Genomic DNA, 14,816 nt, shown 5'->3' with positions numbered 1-14,816 from the left:
TTTCTTGATATCAAACGTAAGGTCTTGTGATTTCAAAGACTTTTTGTTATACACTTGTTTAGAGATTTCTTTTCGTTTAGGAGAAATGCTTTATAGAAATATTTAGGGGCCACCCCTACAAGTCCTTAGTGGGGCCTGTTTACCAAAATTCAAAGTATGCATATTGTTTAAAACATTATTCTGACCATCCTTTCTTCAATATTACTTATCAAAATTTTCCCCCTTTTCGAGATATCAAGCGTCCTAGATTTGACATTCTGGCCCCTTGTGACCCCTAATTACGTAACATATGATCAAAATTTTATAATGTATCATTGCAAATCGTTAATATGAACATCTTGCTTCTATAATACATCACTAAATTTTGATCATTAAAAAGTTAAAGATGAAGTACTTCTGGCCCCTCTGAGCCCCTAATTTGAGGAGTTGGCCCCTTTTTCTTGATGTCAAACGAAAGGTCTTGTGATTTCAAAGACTTTTTGTTCTACACCTATTCAGAGATTTCTTTTTGTTTAGGAGATATGCTTTATATAAATATTTAGGGGCCACTCCTACAAGTCCTTAATGGGGCCGTTTTACAAAAATTCAAAGTATGCATATTGTTTAGCACATTAATCTAGCCATCTTTTGTTCAATATTGCTTATCAAAATATTCACCCTTTTCGAGATATGAAGCGTCAAAGATTTGACATTCTGGCCCCTTGTGACCCCTAATTACGTAACATATGATCAAAATTTTATCATATATTGTTGCAAATGGTTAGTATGAACATCTTTGCTTCTGTAATGCATCACAAAATATTGATCATTAAAGAGTTAAAGATGAAAGACTTCTGGCCCCTCTCAGCCCCTAATTTGAGGAGTCGGCCCCTTTTTCTTGATATCAAACGAAAGGTCTTGTGATTTCAAAGACTTTTTGTTCTACACCTATTCAGAGATTTCTTTTCGTTTAGGAGATATGCTTTATATAAATATTTAGGGGCCACTCCTACAAGTCCTTAATGGGGCCGTTTTACAAAAATTCAAAGTATGCATATTGTTTAGCACATTAATCTAGCCATCTTTTGTTCAATATTGCTTATCAAAATATTCACCCTTTTCGAGATATGAAGCGTCAAAGATTTGACATTCTGGCCCCTTGTGACCCCTAATTACGTAACATATGATCAAATTTGTATCATATATTGTTGCAAATGGTTAATATGAACATCTTTGCTTCTGTAATGCATCACAAAATATTGATCATTAAAGAGTTAAAGATGAAAGACTTCTGGCCCCTCTCAGCCCCTAATTTGAGGAGTCGGCCCCTTTTTCTTGATTTCAAACGAAAGGTCTTGTGATTTCAAAGACTTTTTGTTCTACACCTATTCAGAGATTTCTTTTCGTTTAGGAGATATGCTTTATATAAATATTTAGGGGCCACTCCTACAAGTCCTTAATGGGGCCGTTTTACAAAAATTCAAAGTATGCATATTGTTTAGCACATTAATCTAGCCATCTTTTGTTCAATATTGCTTATCAAAATATTCACCCTTTTCGAGATATGAAGCGTCAAAGATTTGACATTCTGGCCCCTTGTGACCCCTAATTACGTAACATATGATCAAAATTTTATCATATATTGTTGCAAATGGTTAATATGAACATCTTTGCTTCTGTAATGCATCACAAAATATTGATCATTAAAGAGTTAAAGATGAAAGACTTCTGGCCCCTCTCAGCCCCTAATTTGAGGAGTCGGCCCCTTTTTCTTGATTTCAAACGAAAGGTCTTGTGATTTCAAAGACTTTTTGTTCTACACCTATTCAGAGATTTCTTTTCGTTTAGGAGATATGCTTTATATAAATATTTAGGGGCCACTCCTACAAGTCCTTAATGGGGCCGTTTTACAAAAATTCAAAGTATGCATATTGTTTAGCACATTAATCTAGCCATCTTTTGTTCAATATTGCTTATCAAAATATTCACCCTTTTCGAGATATGAAGCGTCAAAGATTTGACATTCTGGCCCCTTGTGACCCCTAATTACGTAACATATGATCAAAATTGTATCATATATTGTTGCAAATAGTTAAGATAAATACTTTTGCTTCAGTAATGTATAACAAAATATTATTCATCATTAGAGTTATAGATAAAAGACTTTCGGCCTCTCTGAGCCCCTAATTTTAGGGGTCAGCCCCATTTTTTGACATCAAATGAAAGGTCTTGTGATTTTGCACATTTTTTCTTCAATATGCTTTAACAAATTATGAACGGGTATGGAGATATGAAACAAAATGTGTCAAATTTTGTGAGATATTTCTGAGACATTCTTTCGGGCCTACCGAGCTCCGGCGCCTTTTGCGCTAGAAAGATTTGGAGACCCAATTACAACTCACCAAACCTTCCTTTACTTTCACTGAAAATCTTAAGTCGATATCTTTTGTCGTTTCGGAGGAGTTTCCTGGACAAGCCGACCCTCTGAAAATCAGAAAATCGACCATATCTCCCGACCGGAAGTGAGATCATTAAAAAGCAAAAAAACCTATCAAGATCAATTGAATATCTTTCAGATCTGAAAGTTTGGTATAAATCGGACGAGCCATCTCTGAGAAATCGCTTGCACAAAATCGGTTGGAAGAAAAATAATAATAATAATAATAATAGGGAAAAAGAAACCGAACGAAAACAATAAGGTCTTCCGTTGGAAACGGAAGACCTTAACTAGATGCGATCTTGTTGCAAGCAACGAGTAGGTCTTCCGTCCGAATTTTCGATAAGATGAGATATGACTTTGACTATGATCTTTGATAAAACATCATGGAATCATGCCTTTTCTCTTTTGATTAAATCCTTTTGATTTAGATAATATCATCAATGCGTACTTAATTTGCACATTAATTCTTTTCTTTTTTTCTACTTTGAGAAACAACCAAAGCCAATTAAAGAAAACTTGTAAGGAGACCTTATGAATGTAGTTTGACACAGAATTGCAACGAACCTACGACGTGACAATCCAAGTATCCCTACACATTTCATTGCTCCTTATGTTTTTTTCGTTCAAGCAAACGCTCGGCTGCCTCTGTTTACCACTATTGCGAAATGTCGGAATTGAGAGAGACCGCCGCCATTTGGTCCCGCTTCAGATTTTTGAATGTTAATATCTCGAGTTTGAATTTATAAATTTACAAACGAATTATATATTCAGCCTAATAAAAAATGGTTCTATCAACTATACTAATATAATTTGAAAATATTGAAAAACAAAAAAGTTAAAGACGAGAGACTTTTGGCCCCTCTATGCCCCTAATTTGAAGGGCTAATCCCGTTTACTTGATATCAAATGAAAGGTCTTACTATATTGCACATTTTTTATTACAGTAAAATTTGTCTAATCCGGACTCTGAGTACTCCGGACTTTTGTCCATTCCGTCCGTAAATTTTAGTCCCATGCACTTCTTTAACAAATTCATTTGAAAAAATTCTGTGTAGTCCGGATACTGTCTATTCTGTATTCCGAACGGCCATACTGGTCCCAACTGCTCATAATTAACGTTAATTATTCCCTCTAATCCGGCCACACCTGAGTTACTTCAAAGAAATTAACACCTTTCGTGGGGAATGTGATAATCCGTGTTTACATTAGCATGATTATTAGTGCCATGAGACGAACTCGGTGAAATGCGGCGGTGACACAGTCCACTTGAAAAATATATTATATTAAATTACATTAAAAAAAAAGTAACTTTGTTTTAACTCCTTTTGCCACATTATAACATAAACACAAACATATATGTATGCGATTTACAAATCAAAATATAAATCGGGATCGAAAATCGAACGCATTTCAAAATGGCGCCATAACACTGTGGGGGAAGACGTAATTTTTTACATAAAATTACAAGTTCAATCTAATAATTTGCACATAGTTAATAATTTGCATTACTGTTAATACATTGAATGAGCTCTTTGACAAGCAAAACCCGGTCCGCTTGATATAGTAGGCCTATATTATGCGTGCCTGATTATTTTGATTTGAGTAACATTTCACCCGACTTTCAAACTTCGTGAACAAACAAGAAAATATAGTAAGTCATTAGAGACTATTTTATAATTTCTAGACTCCAAAATAGTAATTGATTTCATCATTTAATTTTATTTATAATATGTATATGATGTACTTGTAAATAAACAACGAAAATTTTCGAACTTTATATTTTCCTGCATTTTTCCTGCACTCCGGATTCTGTCTAATCCGGCCAAATTTTATGGAACTGGCGGTAGCCGGATTGGACAAATTATACTGTATATATGTCTTAACAAAATATTAACAGGTAAAAAGATATAAAAGAAAACGTGTCAATTTTTGCGAGATGAGTATGAGGCTATTTTTCGAGACCAGGCGAGCGTCGATGCCTTCTTACCTGGAAAGCTCTATATGCAAAATGTCACATCTACTATCCTTCCTCTACCTTCACTGAAAATCTCAAGTCGATATCTTAAGTCGTTTAGGAGGAGATCTCAGGACAAGCTGACCCTCTAAAAATCAGTAAATCGTCCATATCTCACGACCGGAAGTGACGACGTACTTATGAAAAATTTCCGACAAGGTTCAGATAAATATCTATCAGATCTGAAAATTTGGTGAGAATCGGTCCAGCCGTTTCTGAGAAATCGCGTGCACAAAATCGGTAAGAAAAATAATAATAATAATAACTAGATGAAACTCGTTGCGAGCAACGAGAGGTCTTCCGTCCGATTCAGGAAAAAAAAAACGTAAAATCGAGCTGAAAAGTAAAAAAAAAGATTTGCACACAAGGGGGATTGAACCAAAGTCGCCACATGAAATTCCAACGCACTAAATATTACGCTATCGGGACCTCTACTCTAAATCTACTTGTATATATCAAGGAAACCGTGCTTCTCTCTTAAAATTATGAAAGGTGGGTCACTATTCAAATTTTAGCGCCAAACGCCACGAGTTAATCTTCGCCCCTTTTCTTTGGAATGTTCTATTAAATAGTTGTGATAGCTTCAATGAAATTAATAAAAAGAACGTTCTTATAGCCTAAGATTCGAAGTTTAGAAAGTATGTTTAACACATTTTACAATTTCCATATTGTATATATGCATGTAACACTAAAGCGGTGAAACGGATATGATTTTTTCTTTTCAATTTCCTGTTTATCCTCAAAGTGAACTATCCCGAATAGTTAATCGAAAAAGGTTGAAAAGTTTCGCCGGAAAACATGGCTCGCCCTACGACTGTCAGGAATCCGATATCATTTATGCTCAATAACTTGAATCAGGTCTTTAAGACAAGAATGCTAAAATAAACTCCATGAAGCGATCTTTAAAACAATTGTTTTCTTATTTTTGTCTAATTTATTAGTTTAATATGACACAAGTGTGCAAAGGATACTGACAAAATTAATTGATATTCTTTTTTGAGAAAGTATTACTTATAAGTATGATTTAAGATCTGTTTTTCGGCGATGCACAAGAGATATTAGGTATCGAATTTCATTTGCACATTTAGTCTTTTCTTTTTCTACTTTGAAAAACCAGCCAAAACTAATTATAGAAGACGTTAGTTTGACACAGAACTGCAACGTAAATACGACGTGAAAATCCATGTATTCCTTTGTCTTTCATTTATTCTTATGTTACTTTCGTTCAAGCAAACGCTCGGCTGCCTCCGTAAACACCTATTGCGAAATGTCGGCGTTGACAGAGACAGCCGCCATTTTGGACCCGCTTCAGATTTTTGAATGCTAATATCTAGAGTTTAGATTTATCAACATTCAAACAAATTGTATAGTAAGCATTACGAGGAGGGTTTCTATTAACATACCAAAAATAAATGAAAAATACTGAAAAACAAAAAAGTTGGAAAATACAATTTTTTTAATTTGCATCTCGTAACGACCGGAAGTATTGACGACGCACGAGAAGGTGATTCTGCAAACCACAAAGTGACAAACTATCGTCTCCAATAAGTCTCCAGATCATATCTTTAGCCATTTTCGAGAAAAAGGGGCGACAAAATTGCATTTTAAAATCAGGAAATTGTCAATAACTTGGCACCAGAAGCGAATTTTCCAAATTTCTCTACGGATGTAACAACTTCATATAATGAGACATATTTTGTGAAAGTTTCATGAAAAACTGCTGAATAGTTTTCGAGAAATCGCCTGCACAAAATTTTGTCAAAAAAAAGAATAATAATAATAATAATAAGAATAATAATAAGAAACAATAGAATCACTATAAGGTCTTCCGTGAAGACGGAAGACCTTAATAATAGAGAAAAAGAAACCGAACGAAAACAATAAGGTCTTCCGTTGGAGACGGAAGACCTTAATAAGAATAGGGAAAAAGAAACAGAACGAAAACAATAAGGTCTTCCGTTGGAAACGGAAGACCTTAATAAGAAAATTGAAAAAGAAACATAAGAATAATAGAAGGGTCTTCCGCTGAAGACGGAAGACCCTAATAATAAAAATTAAGAATAACAAGAAGGTCTTCCGCTGAAGACGGAAGACCTTAATAATATACTTAACATTGGCATTATTTTGATTTTCTGTTTCATAAACCAAAATTATTTTTATATTCAGATCGATCTCCCAGGCAGTTGCTGTACGTATTTGGGATAATATCCAGTGTAAGGATAACAAAATGGCTGAGCTTAAACAGTATATGCTTGGTACAGGTTTATTTATCATTTCATATTTATTAATTTTTCTATGTATTAAGATCAATTAAAAGATTTTTACAAAAAAAGTGATTAACAAAATAATTGCTTTTAAATGTACATTTTAAACCATATTGGTTCATGTTAATATAATATTTTCTGAAAGAAACAAGACTTCTAATAAGATGATATTGTTGGTATAAAAAGCACCCGAAAATAGAAATGATGAATGCAAAGTAAGTGAGACAAGAGGCATGGAAAGACCGATTCTAACACTCCATATATACCGGCAAATGTCGTCCTCAACATTACGACGTGTCATTCAGTATTGTTCCTCGAAGGAGAATCAGCTGAGTATAAATCTGGAATGCAATATATCTCCAACAGGTACAATTTATTTTTTTTAAATAAAATATATTATAATAATTTTTATTATAATCAGTTATGTAACATGAAATTTTATTTAATTTTGTTAAATGAATAAAAGATACCATGAACAGTTGCTGTAATTTATATTAATTAGGAATCAATAAAACCTTAACTACATTGTGCTGAATTTATCTTAAAGATAAATATGCCGTATTAGTGTTTTATTTTAAAAGAAATAAATACATGTAGTGTCTCATCAAGTTATATAAGTTATATCCTTTCTGCAAACAAGACAATTCCACTCCATCACTTCCAAATGTTACCAAATATTATTTGGTAAAAATTATTTTCTCTCCGAATCGGATAATAAACCGCCTATTATTGAAATATTCATGATCACGTGGCCTCGCATGCTCACGGCAAACAATGGTCCAATTTCGTGAATGAACCGAAAAGCATGATGGTCTACTACGTTTTTACTACAAACACGTGAGTTAGGGATTGTCAATACGTGAGCACACTTCAGAGTTGGTTGCTTTTTGTACCGAGGAATAATCACGTGCAATTGTCTTTTCACTAACAGTACAGCACGGGGAAACTCTTAACAAACGGACCTGTACTATGGAGTGGGGAAAACTTTAATTTGTATCATTGTTAATCATTTGTATGCAAATATGAGCATGGGATTAGTAGATAATAATGTACATAATGCATTAAGCGTGTAAATGCTTGGGAAAATGCATCGTCTTTCAGAGAGCAATTTAAAAAAAAACTAGCCTTTCCGAAAAACACATGAAGTATTTTATGTAGTAACCCATAAATGCATTAAATGCAACTCATTGAGCTGATTGGTCGATTTGTCAGTCATATTGGTTCCTTACTGAACAGACGTCACAAAAAATATTTTCCTCGACCTGATGATTTTCCCGCGCACATGCGCAGATCTAGAATAAACGTCAGTCCTTTATAAATATGCATGAGAATATCGTGTTCTTTTCCCGACCAGTACTTTGTTAATACCGAATAATATTTCGTCGACTTTGCAAGAATGCTTCATTTTTGATAGCTTATCATACTTCAGAATTTTTTGTTCGGTTTCAGCTGTGCAAAAATACTGTTTAATACGGCATACATATCTTTAAAATTAAAAGTTTCTATGAACAAATTTGCTTTAGCTTCCTGGGGCAGACTTTGCCTAGCTGATGACCACTGCGACACAGAAAACGCAGTTTGTAGTATGGAGAAAGCTTATGGACGCTGCCTATGTAAAGAAGGACATCGCGTTGACGATAGTCGTCGAAAATGCATCAAAAGTATTTACTTTCAAGGACAAATACAAAGTTACATAAATTTTTTAAAAAGTAGATTTTATTAACATAAACGATTACAAATGTTATTCATATAATTTTACATTTCTTGTAGTAAATGTTTCTCTTCTGGGACAATGTGAGACAAGTGAGAACTGCGGACAAATGAACACACGGTGCCATAGTAATCGATGCACATGTGCTATTGGATTTACTGAATCTAATGGATTTTGTGTAAAAGGTACTGCTTATGTTAATAAAGTGCCATTTTCTCATGCCTTGATAATATTTTTGGACAGGCATTTCCCTGTGATATATCAAGAAACTGACATGGATATTTATTTAAATTATCTGTAATACCTTTAGTTTTTCAATGTAGAATAATATGATAAAAAGTTCTTCTTCTTAATAGAGATATATTTTTGTTGCTTTAAGTTAAATCTGCTACATGCAAATCAAAAGCCATATGATTACTTTTAAAAAAGCGAAAATAGTGAACAGAAAAAATATTTTTAAATTCCAAAAAAAAAAATTAAATCGGTGAATATGATCGAAACATAGGGACCCCCATGTATTCCAGAAGTGGTATCAAGTTCCATGGAGGAGTAGATATCCCCTATTGACAAGACATATAGCAAGGATATAAAATCATCAAAATAACAAAGATGCATTATCTTATCTGTCACTACATTATATACCACTTAATTGTCTCGAATTAATATGTATCATACTTCGACCACGCTAATGATGAAAAAGCTGAAATAATTTGTTTTGTCAATTTAGTTTCTGTTTCCTTTTATTGTCTTAATCCAGTAAAACATCAAATATGAAATATGTGGCACAGCCTATGGTGTCTAAAATTGATTTCACTGTGTAATATTGTCTAGAGAACATATAAAAGACATATTAAGAACTTATTTTAAAACAACATTGTCAATATACACACAGAATGCTGGATGGAAAACTGTTATAAGTAAAATTAGAAGATTTCGATAAAAAAGAAGTATTTCATAAATTACATTAACTTTGTGATAAACTTCTTAGAGTTTCTAATAAATATGGAGGAATAACTAAAACAAACGAGCTGCAGTCTATTGAAGACATGTACAATATTTACGTAGTTACATGTTTGTTTTACCTTGCAGTTAAATTAAGGACGTCTTATCTCAACTCTGATATCTCGGTACCTCGGATATCTCGACATTTTCCGATTGTCCCGTCGAGATGAACTTAACCTTTATCTAAATTGCAAGAGTGTTTTCTCTTCTGTAGCTGCTTTTAAATTAATTCTGCCTCATAGGAATATAAAAACAAGACGGCTGATAAAGATGCACAATTAGTACAATTAAAATTCTAACAGTACTTTGAAAGATGTAGTCTCCGAAAACAACACACACATTGTCAATGAGGTATCCCGGCATCGATGTTTTACTTTAACAATTTTCCTCTTAATAGCAACTTTAAAACCCGGTGAAGCTTGTTCCATCGACATAGAGTGTGGAAAATATCAGACATGTTTCTTAAACGAGGTAAATTATTTACAAGCAAGTTGACGAAACAAGAATACCAGCAGTCTCGTTTAAAGTCATCATTTCGTAAGTTCTATGGTCGATACAATGACCTTGTCAGCTAATACAGTTTATCATTGAGTCAAATGATGACTGACGTTTTTCATATACCAACTGTTAGTCCATTATTTATACACTGAATTGACGACAGATTTTTTCCGTTATTTCCTGATCATGACAGGAGCACACGGCGGCACTCCTCCATGGCACCTGATCCCACCTATGATTTTTCGGGGGTCCGTGTTTGCTCTACTCTTATTTTGTTTTGTTTTAGGGACTTTGAAAATGTATACTGTTCGTTATCTCCATATCCTTCATGTTACAACAGAACATGTTCCTGTCAAGCGGGATATTTTCAAATTGAAAACGTCTGTATAGAAGGTACGTGTAATACTCACAAAATATTCTAAAGACTATACTGATTATTAAATCAAAACAAAGAAAAGTACAAGAAAGCATCACGTTTCATCAAATGTTAGCTTTAATTTGTATACCATGATACTCTTTGAATGTATTTTTATATGAATAAGTTTTACACCATGATTTACATATATCATATGTCAGTACTACCAACAATGCACTGAAACACCGCACGCAAATCAATGTATCGGAAATTCCACTCATCTTTGGTGTAACTGCGATATGAAATTATTAAAAAAAAATTATTCTTCTATACGTATGAGTTACGTTTAAGATTTGACAATTTCCCAGGGGATAATGACGATCGCTGTAGATTTTTTGTTCAAGAAGTCAAATGTCAATGTCATAAAAAATATATGTCTGCTTGAAAACTTCCATTTCCGCATGTTAACTTAAGAGGGCGTTGATCTCTTACAGTAAATTATTTTACCACATCTATTTATGCTCTAAGAAAGAACCCTGTATTTTTTTTTTAAAAAAAAGGTCAAAAGATTACTGTTGTGTTTAAAACTTCATACCATAACCCCAATGCCAAACAACCCCTCTTTAAGTACACCCTCTCGCCCCTAGTTCCTTGAATGTTCTTCTTTTTTCCCTTTAGCATTTGACACATATTCTTTGAATTAGCCTGTGAATAAGAATTTTCTTCTCAACAAGAAACATAAAAATGGATAAGACTGATAAAAAAGATACCCAATGTAGATAATCTAAGTGTTGTACATATTTTTATAGCTTAAATAAATATAGCTTCAAAGAAAGTATGACGGAATTGCCCCACAGAAGACTTGAGACATGCCAGACCAACTATAGTGAATTATTGAAATTGTTTTTACATAACTTACAATGTATTCATCGAAGCTTCCCTTGGTTTGATAATTGATTGTGATCTCTCTTTTTTCAGAATTTAAATTTCAAATGGTTGATATCAGCAATAAATGTCGGGGTTCATCTTTCTATGCATGTGCAATTATTTTATTTGATTTATTACATGTAATAATTAATTTCAACGATTATAATAATAAATCTTTCTGATTAAAATAACTGGCAAGTCTTTGAGGGTGCAAATATAATGCATACAGCATTTTACTAATAAACCTAAAAGACACTCCCTCAACATTTAAAATAGAAATTCAAATAAGAAAACAGTTTCATTTATGTCAAATAAAGTGATAGGTTGTTGGTAAAAGTATCTGATTTTGTTTTGTAATCAAAAGAAGAATAACTATAAAATCTTTTTTTTTTTTTTATTTTTCAAAAGCAATTATGACAACGGTCAACAATTGTCAACAAGAAATGACAACATGGCCAATACCTTGTTCAAAGGAAGACAACTGTGATATTTTTACAGTTATAGCTGATTCAACAGAATCTGTTCAAGGAATACATGAAATCCCTGTAGAGGCAACACCAGCCCCTGAACACAAATGTAGATTTCACACAGTCAATACAGAAAGATCTAACTCATCACTGGGCACAGGTATTTTAAATGTTTAAAGCTGTTATGCAGTTAAATCCAATTTTATGAAGGTCACAACGTCGTTTCGTAAAATCTTGAGAAAGCTTCATTTAAATTGTTTTAATGCAATAATATTGACAAACTATTATACTTCGTCATTATCATTGGAATCTTCATTGTCATCTTCTGGTTCATCCCAATGAAGACTTGCATTATCGTCATTTCGATTTTGCAATCTGAAAATGTGCTGTGGAAGCATTTCGGATGATTGTTTGAAGCCAGAAATTTTATCCAAGCTATTCCAATATGGTCCTCCGCCTGTCTTTTTCTTGTCTCTCTTCTCCTAAGCAACATCAGGCTTCGTTCTTGCTTATAGATTTTTCCATAATGATTTCAACAGTGTTATGGTTCTCTTGTTAACACCGTGTCTAGAACTAAATTCTACAAAATATTTTTCAATTCTTTGTTCTTCTAATTAACCATTCTGCAAACATTCTGCATATTTACTATGATGTCCTTCCTAGCATGGACAAGCCCTAACAAAATGTCCTTTTCTTATTCGGAAAAAATTGCTGACTTCTGTCTTGTTGCCATTATTTTCAAGGAATAAAGTAATCTTAAGCCGTATTCAGGTAAGAAAGAGTTAAGACATAGGTTTGCAACCCAACTATTTTTCACCTGAGTACAACTCAAGCCAGGTTTAAAACAGGGTTATCTGATCCCTACATCGCCTATTAAATCAGGGTTACATGAGCTACAGCAGGTATGCAAGTGGTCATAAGCGATTTGAAAATTTAATACTCTGTCGTAAAACCTGATACTGGAGATTGATTGATTGATTGTATATTTTTTAACGTCCCTCTCGAGAATTTTTCACTCATATGGAGACATCACCGTATGCCGGCGAAGGGCTTCAAATTTTGACCTTTACTCGGCACTCAGGGCCATTGAGCAGTGAGGGATCTTTATCGTGCCAACGCCTGCCGCTGACGCGGGGCCTCGGTTTTTAAGATCTCCTCCGAAGGACCCGCAAGAAAATTAATAGTTTTTAAGTATACAAAATAAAAGCTAATAATAAAGCCATGTCTGTATCAATGTAAGGATTCAGCATTAAGGATGTGTCATCCTTTTCCATTAATTTTAAATAAAGCCCTAGAGGGTCTTGAGTTATCTAAAACGATGCTAGGTCATCGATTTACTCAGATTAAAAAAACATAAATATATTATTTTTGTAAATAAAAATATTTCTAGAAACAAAAATGAAGCTTATCCTGAAAACTTCTGTAAATACAAAGCTATTTAGTGTTTAATATCGGATTCTTTTCTATGGCGTATGAACAATGAGTGAAACTCTTCAGCTGCACCAGTTTCTATAAAGATTTCGCGCTTTCCTTTGCGTAGGGATCTCAGGTAACTTTTTACAGTCGCCAACAAAGCATCCTTGGACGAGTCCACTGAAGACCCTGAGAGGTGACGCAGGTTACCCCATCGTTTATAAATTCTACAATGCATGGCCTGAAAATGTAAATGGTTGTACCCCCAACAGAAATTGCTTTTCACGGGCCTGCAAATGATGCTTACTTTGAGTGACAATAAAATACTAATAATAGCACAAAATCAATCTTAAATTCTCATATTATCTTAAGCTTTGGTAACAGAACCTATATAACTTCTGTTGGATTCGTACGGAATATGTATTGGACATGCCGACCTGCTGGATGAACCCCATTGTCTCAAGCCACGGGCTGGAATAGGAGGGTATCGTACATTTTTGGCCGTGGTTTGCAACGATGGTTGAACCCAAAGTCCCCCACCTTCCACTTTTAAAAACTTTCCTACATGCAGCAAAACAACCTGTAAATTATGACAACTGTTTGGCAGCGGAGGTTCCAAATGCAGAAAAATCATTTTGTGAACTTCAAGAAGCTTTTTAAGAAACATGACGTGAACAAGATTTCTTAAGATGAAGTTCTATATTTCAGATATATATCAGATATGAAAAAGAAGACGTTGACACCTTGTCAAAATGTATCAGATACATGTTAAATTCACGTATTAAAAGATTGAGGGGCAATATGAAAACCATCTATCCTTCTGTGTTCAATTAACCAGAAGTAAAAAAAAGAGAATTAGATAGATTACACGATCAGTATGTACTGGTTCCTGCCGACAAAGCAGGTAACAACATTGTCTTCATTTTTAAGGCTCATTATATAAATTGCATTTTAGAAGAACTGGGATTTAATTCTACAAGTGGTAATCCTACTTATACTCAATTTCCTTTCTAAGGAAGAAAATCTTCATAATCACCTGTCAGTTTTGAATACTTTTAATATTCCACAGAGCCAAAATGAATTTGAATAACTACCTTATATATACTGGATTCCGAAACTTCATAAGAATCCTTACAAACAAAGATACATTGCAGGTTCCAGTAAATGTTCAACCAAGGCTCTTTCGTTACTCCTCACTAAATAAGATATTGACAGTAGTGAAGGAAACACTTTAAGAGTACGGTGCAACAATATATTCAAGAAGTGGTGTGAATCAGATGTGGATACTAAAAAATTCTAAAGAACTTTTGAACAATTTGAAATCACGACTTTACAAAAATCAACAGCTTAAAAACAACGACTTTTCAACTTTATACACAACAATTCCCTACGACAATTCCCTACGACAAATTAAAATCCAGGCTTTTTGATATCATTGACAGCTGCTTCTTCAATAAAAATGAAACTCGTAAATTTACTTACCTCGTTATTGGTCATATGCAAAATAATTTTGTTAAAACAGATTCTGATTGCACACATAGGTACTCTGAAGTTGACATCAAGAAGATGCTTGAGTTTCTGATTGACAATATTTATGTGGTTATTGGAGACCAGGTATTCAAACAATCTATAGGAATACCCATGGGTAAAAATTGCGCTCCGTTATAAGCAGACTTATTTTTATATTCAGATGAAGCAGAATCTATGCAAAATCTTATGCGTGAAAAGAGGAAAACACTTGCTGTG

At 33.7% G+C, this 14,816-nt stretch overlaps 1 protein-coding gene across 1 annotated transcript; it reads left to right on the top strand.

Moving 5' to 3' along the window:
• Positions 1-6,945: 6,945 nt before the first annotated feature.
• On the top strand, positions 6,946-10,284 carry LOC134229864 (uncharacterized). The gene is made up of 5 exons (XM_062711647.1): positions 6,946-7,063; positions 8,221-8,358; positions 8,468-8,593; positions 9,808-9,881; positions 10,249-10,284. The coding sequence occupies exons 1-5, from the start codon at positions 6,970-6,972 to the stop codon at positions 10,282-10,284; spliced, it is 468 nt and encodes a 155-aa protein (XP_062567631.1). The 5' UTR covers positions 6,946-6,969.
• Positions 10,285-14,816: the final 4,532 nt, after the last annotated feature.

The sequence above is a fragment of the Saccostrea cucullata genome, unplaced genomic scaffold (genome assembly GCF_032062105.1).
Source record: "Saccostrea cucullata isolate Sc308-1 unplaced genomic scaffold, CSIRO_AGI_Scuc_v1 ctg7422, whole genome shotgun sequence".
In the NCBI taxonomy this organism is placed as follows: Eukaryota; Metazoa; Mollusca; class Bivalvia; order Ostreida; family Ostreidae; genus Saccostrea; species Saccostrea cuccullata.
The sequence above is the reverse complement of the archived record's forward strand: the minus strand, read 5'-3'. Positions and strand labels throughout refer to the sequence as shown.

Excerpts from the sequence above, each read along its gene's own strand:
- LOC134229864 (XM_062711647.1), top strand. The coding sequence starts at position 6,970 with ATGTCGTCCTCAACATTACGACGTGTCATTCAGTATTGTTCCTCGAAG. Across the intron at positions 8,359-8,467 it reads TCGTCGAAAATGCATCAAAA|TAAATGTTTCTCTTCTGGGA; the intron begins GTATTTACTTTC and ends CATTTCTTGTAG. Across the intron at positions 9,882-10,248 it reads AGACATGTTTCTTAAACGAG|AACATGTTCCTGTCAAGCGG; the intron begins GTAAATTATTTA and ends ATGTTACAACAG.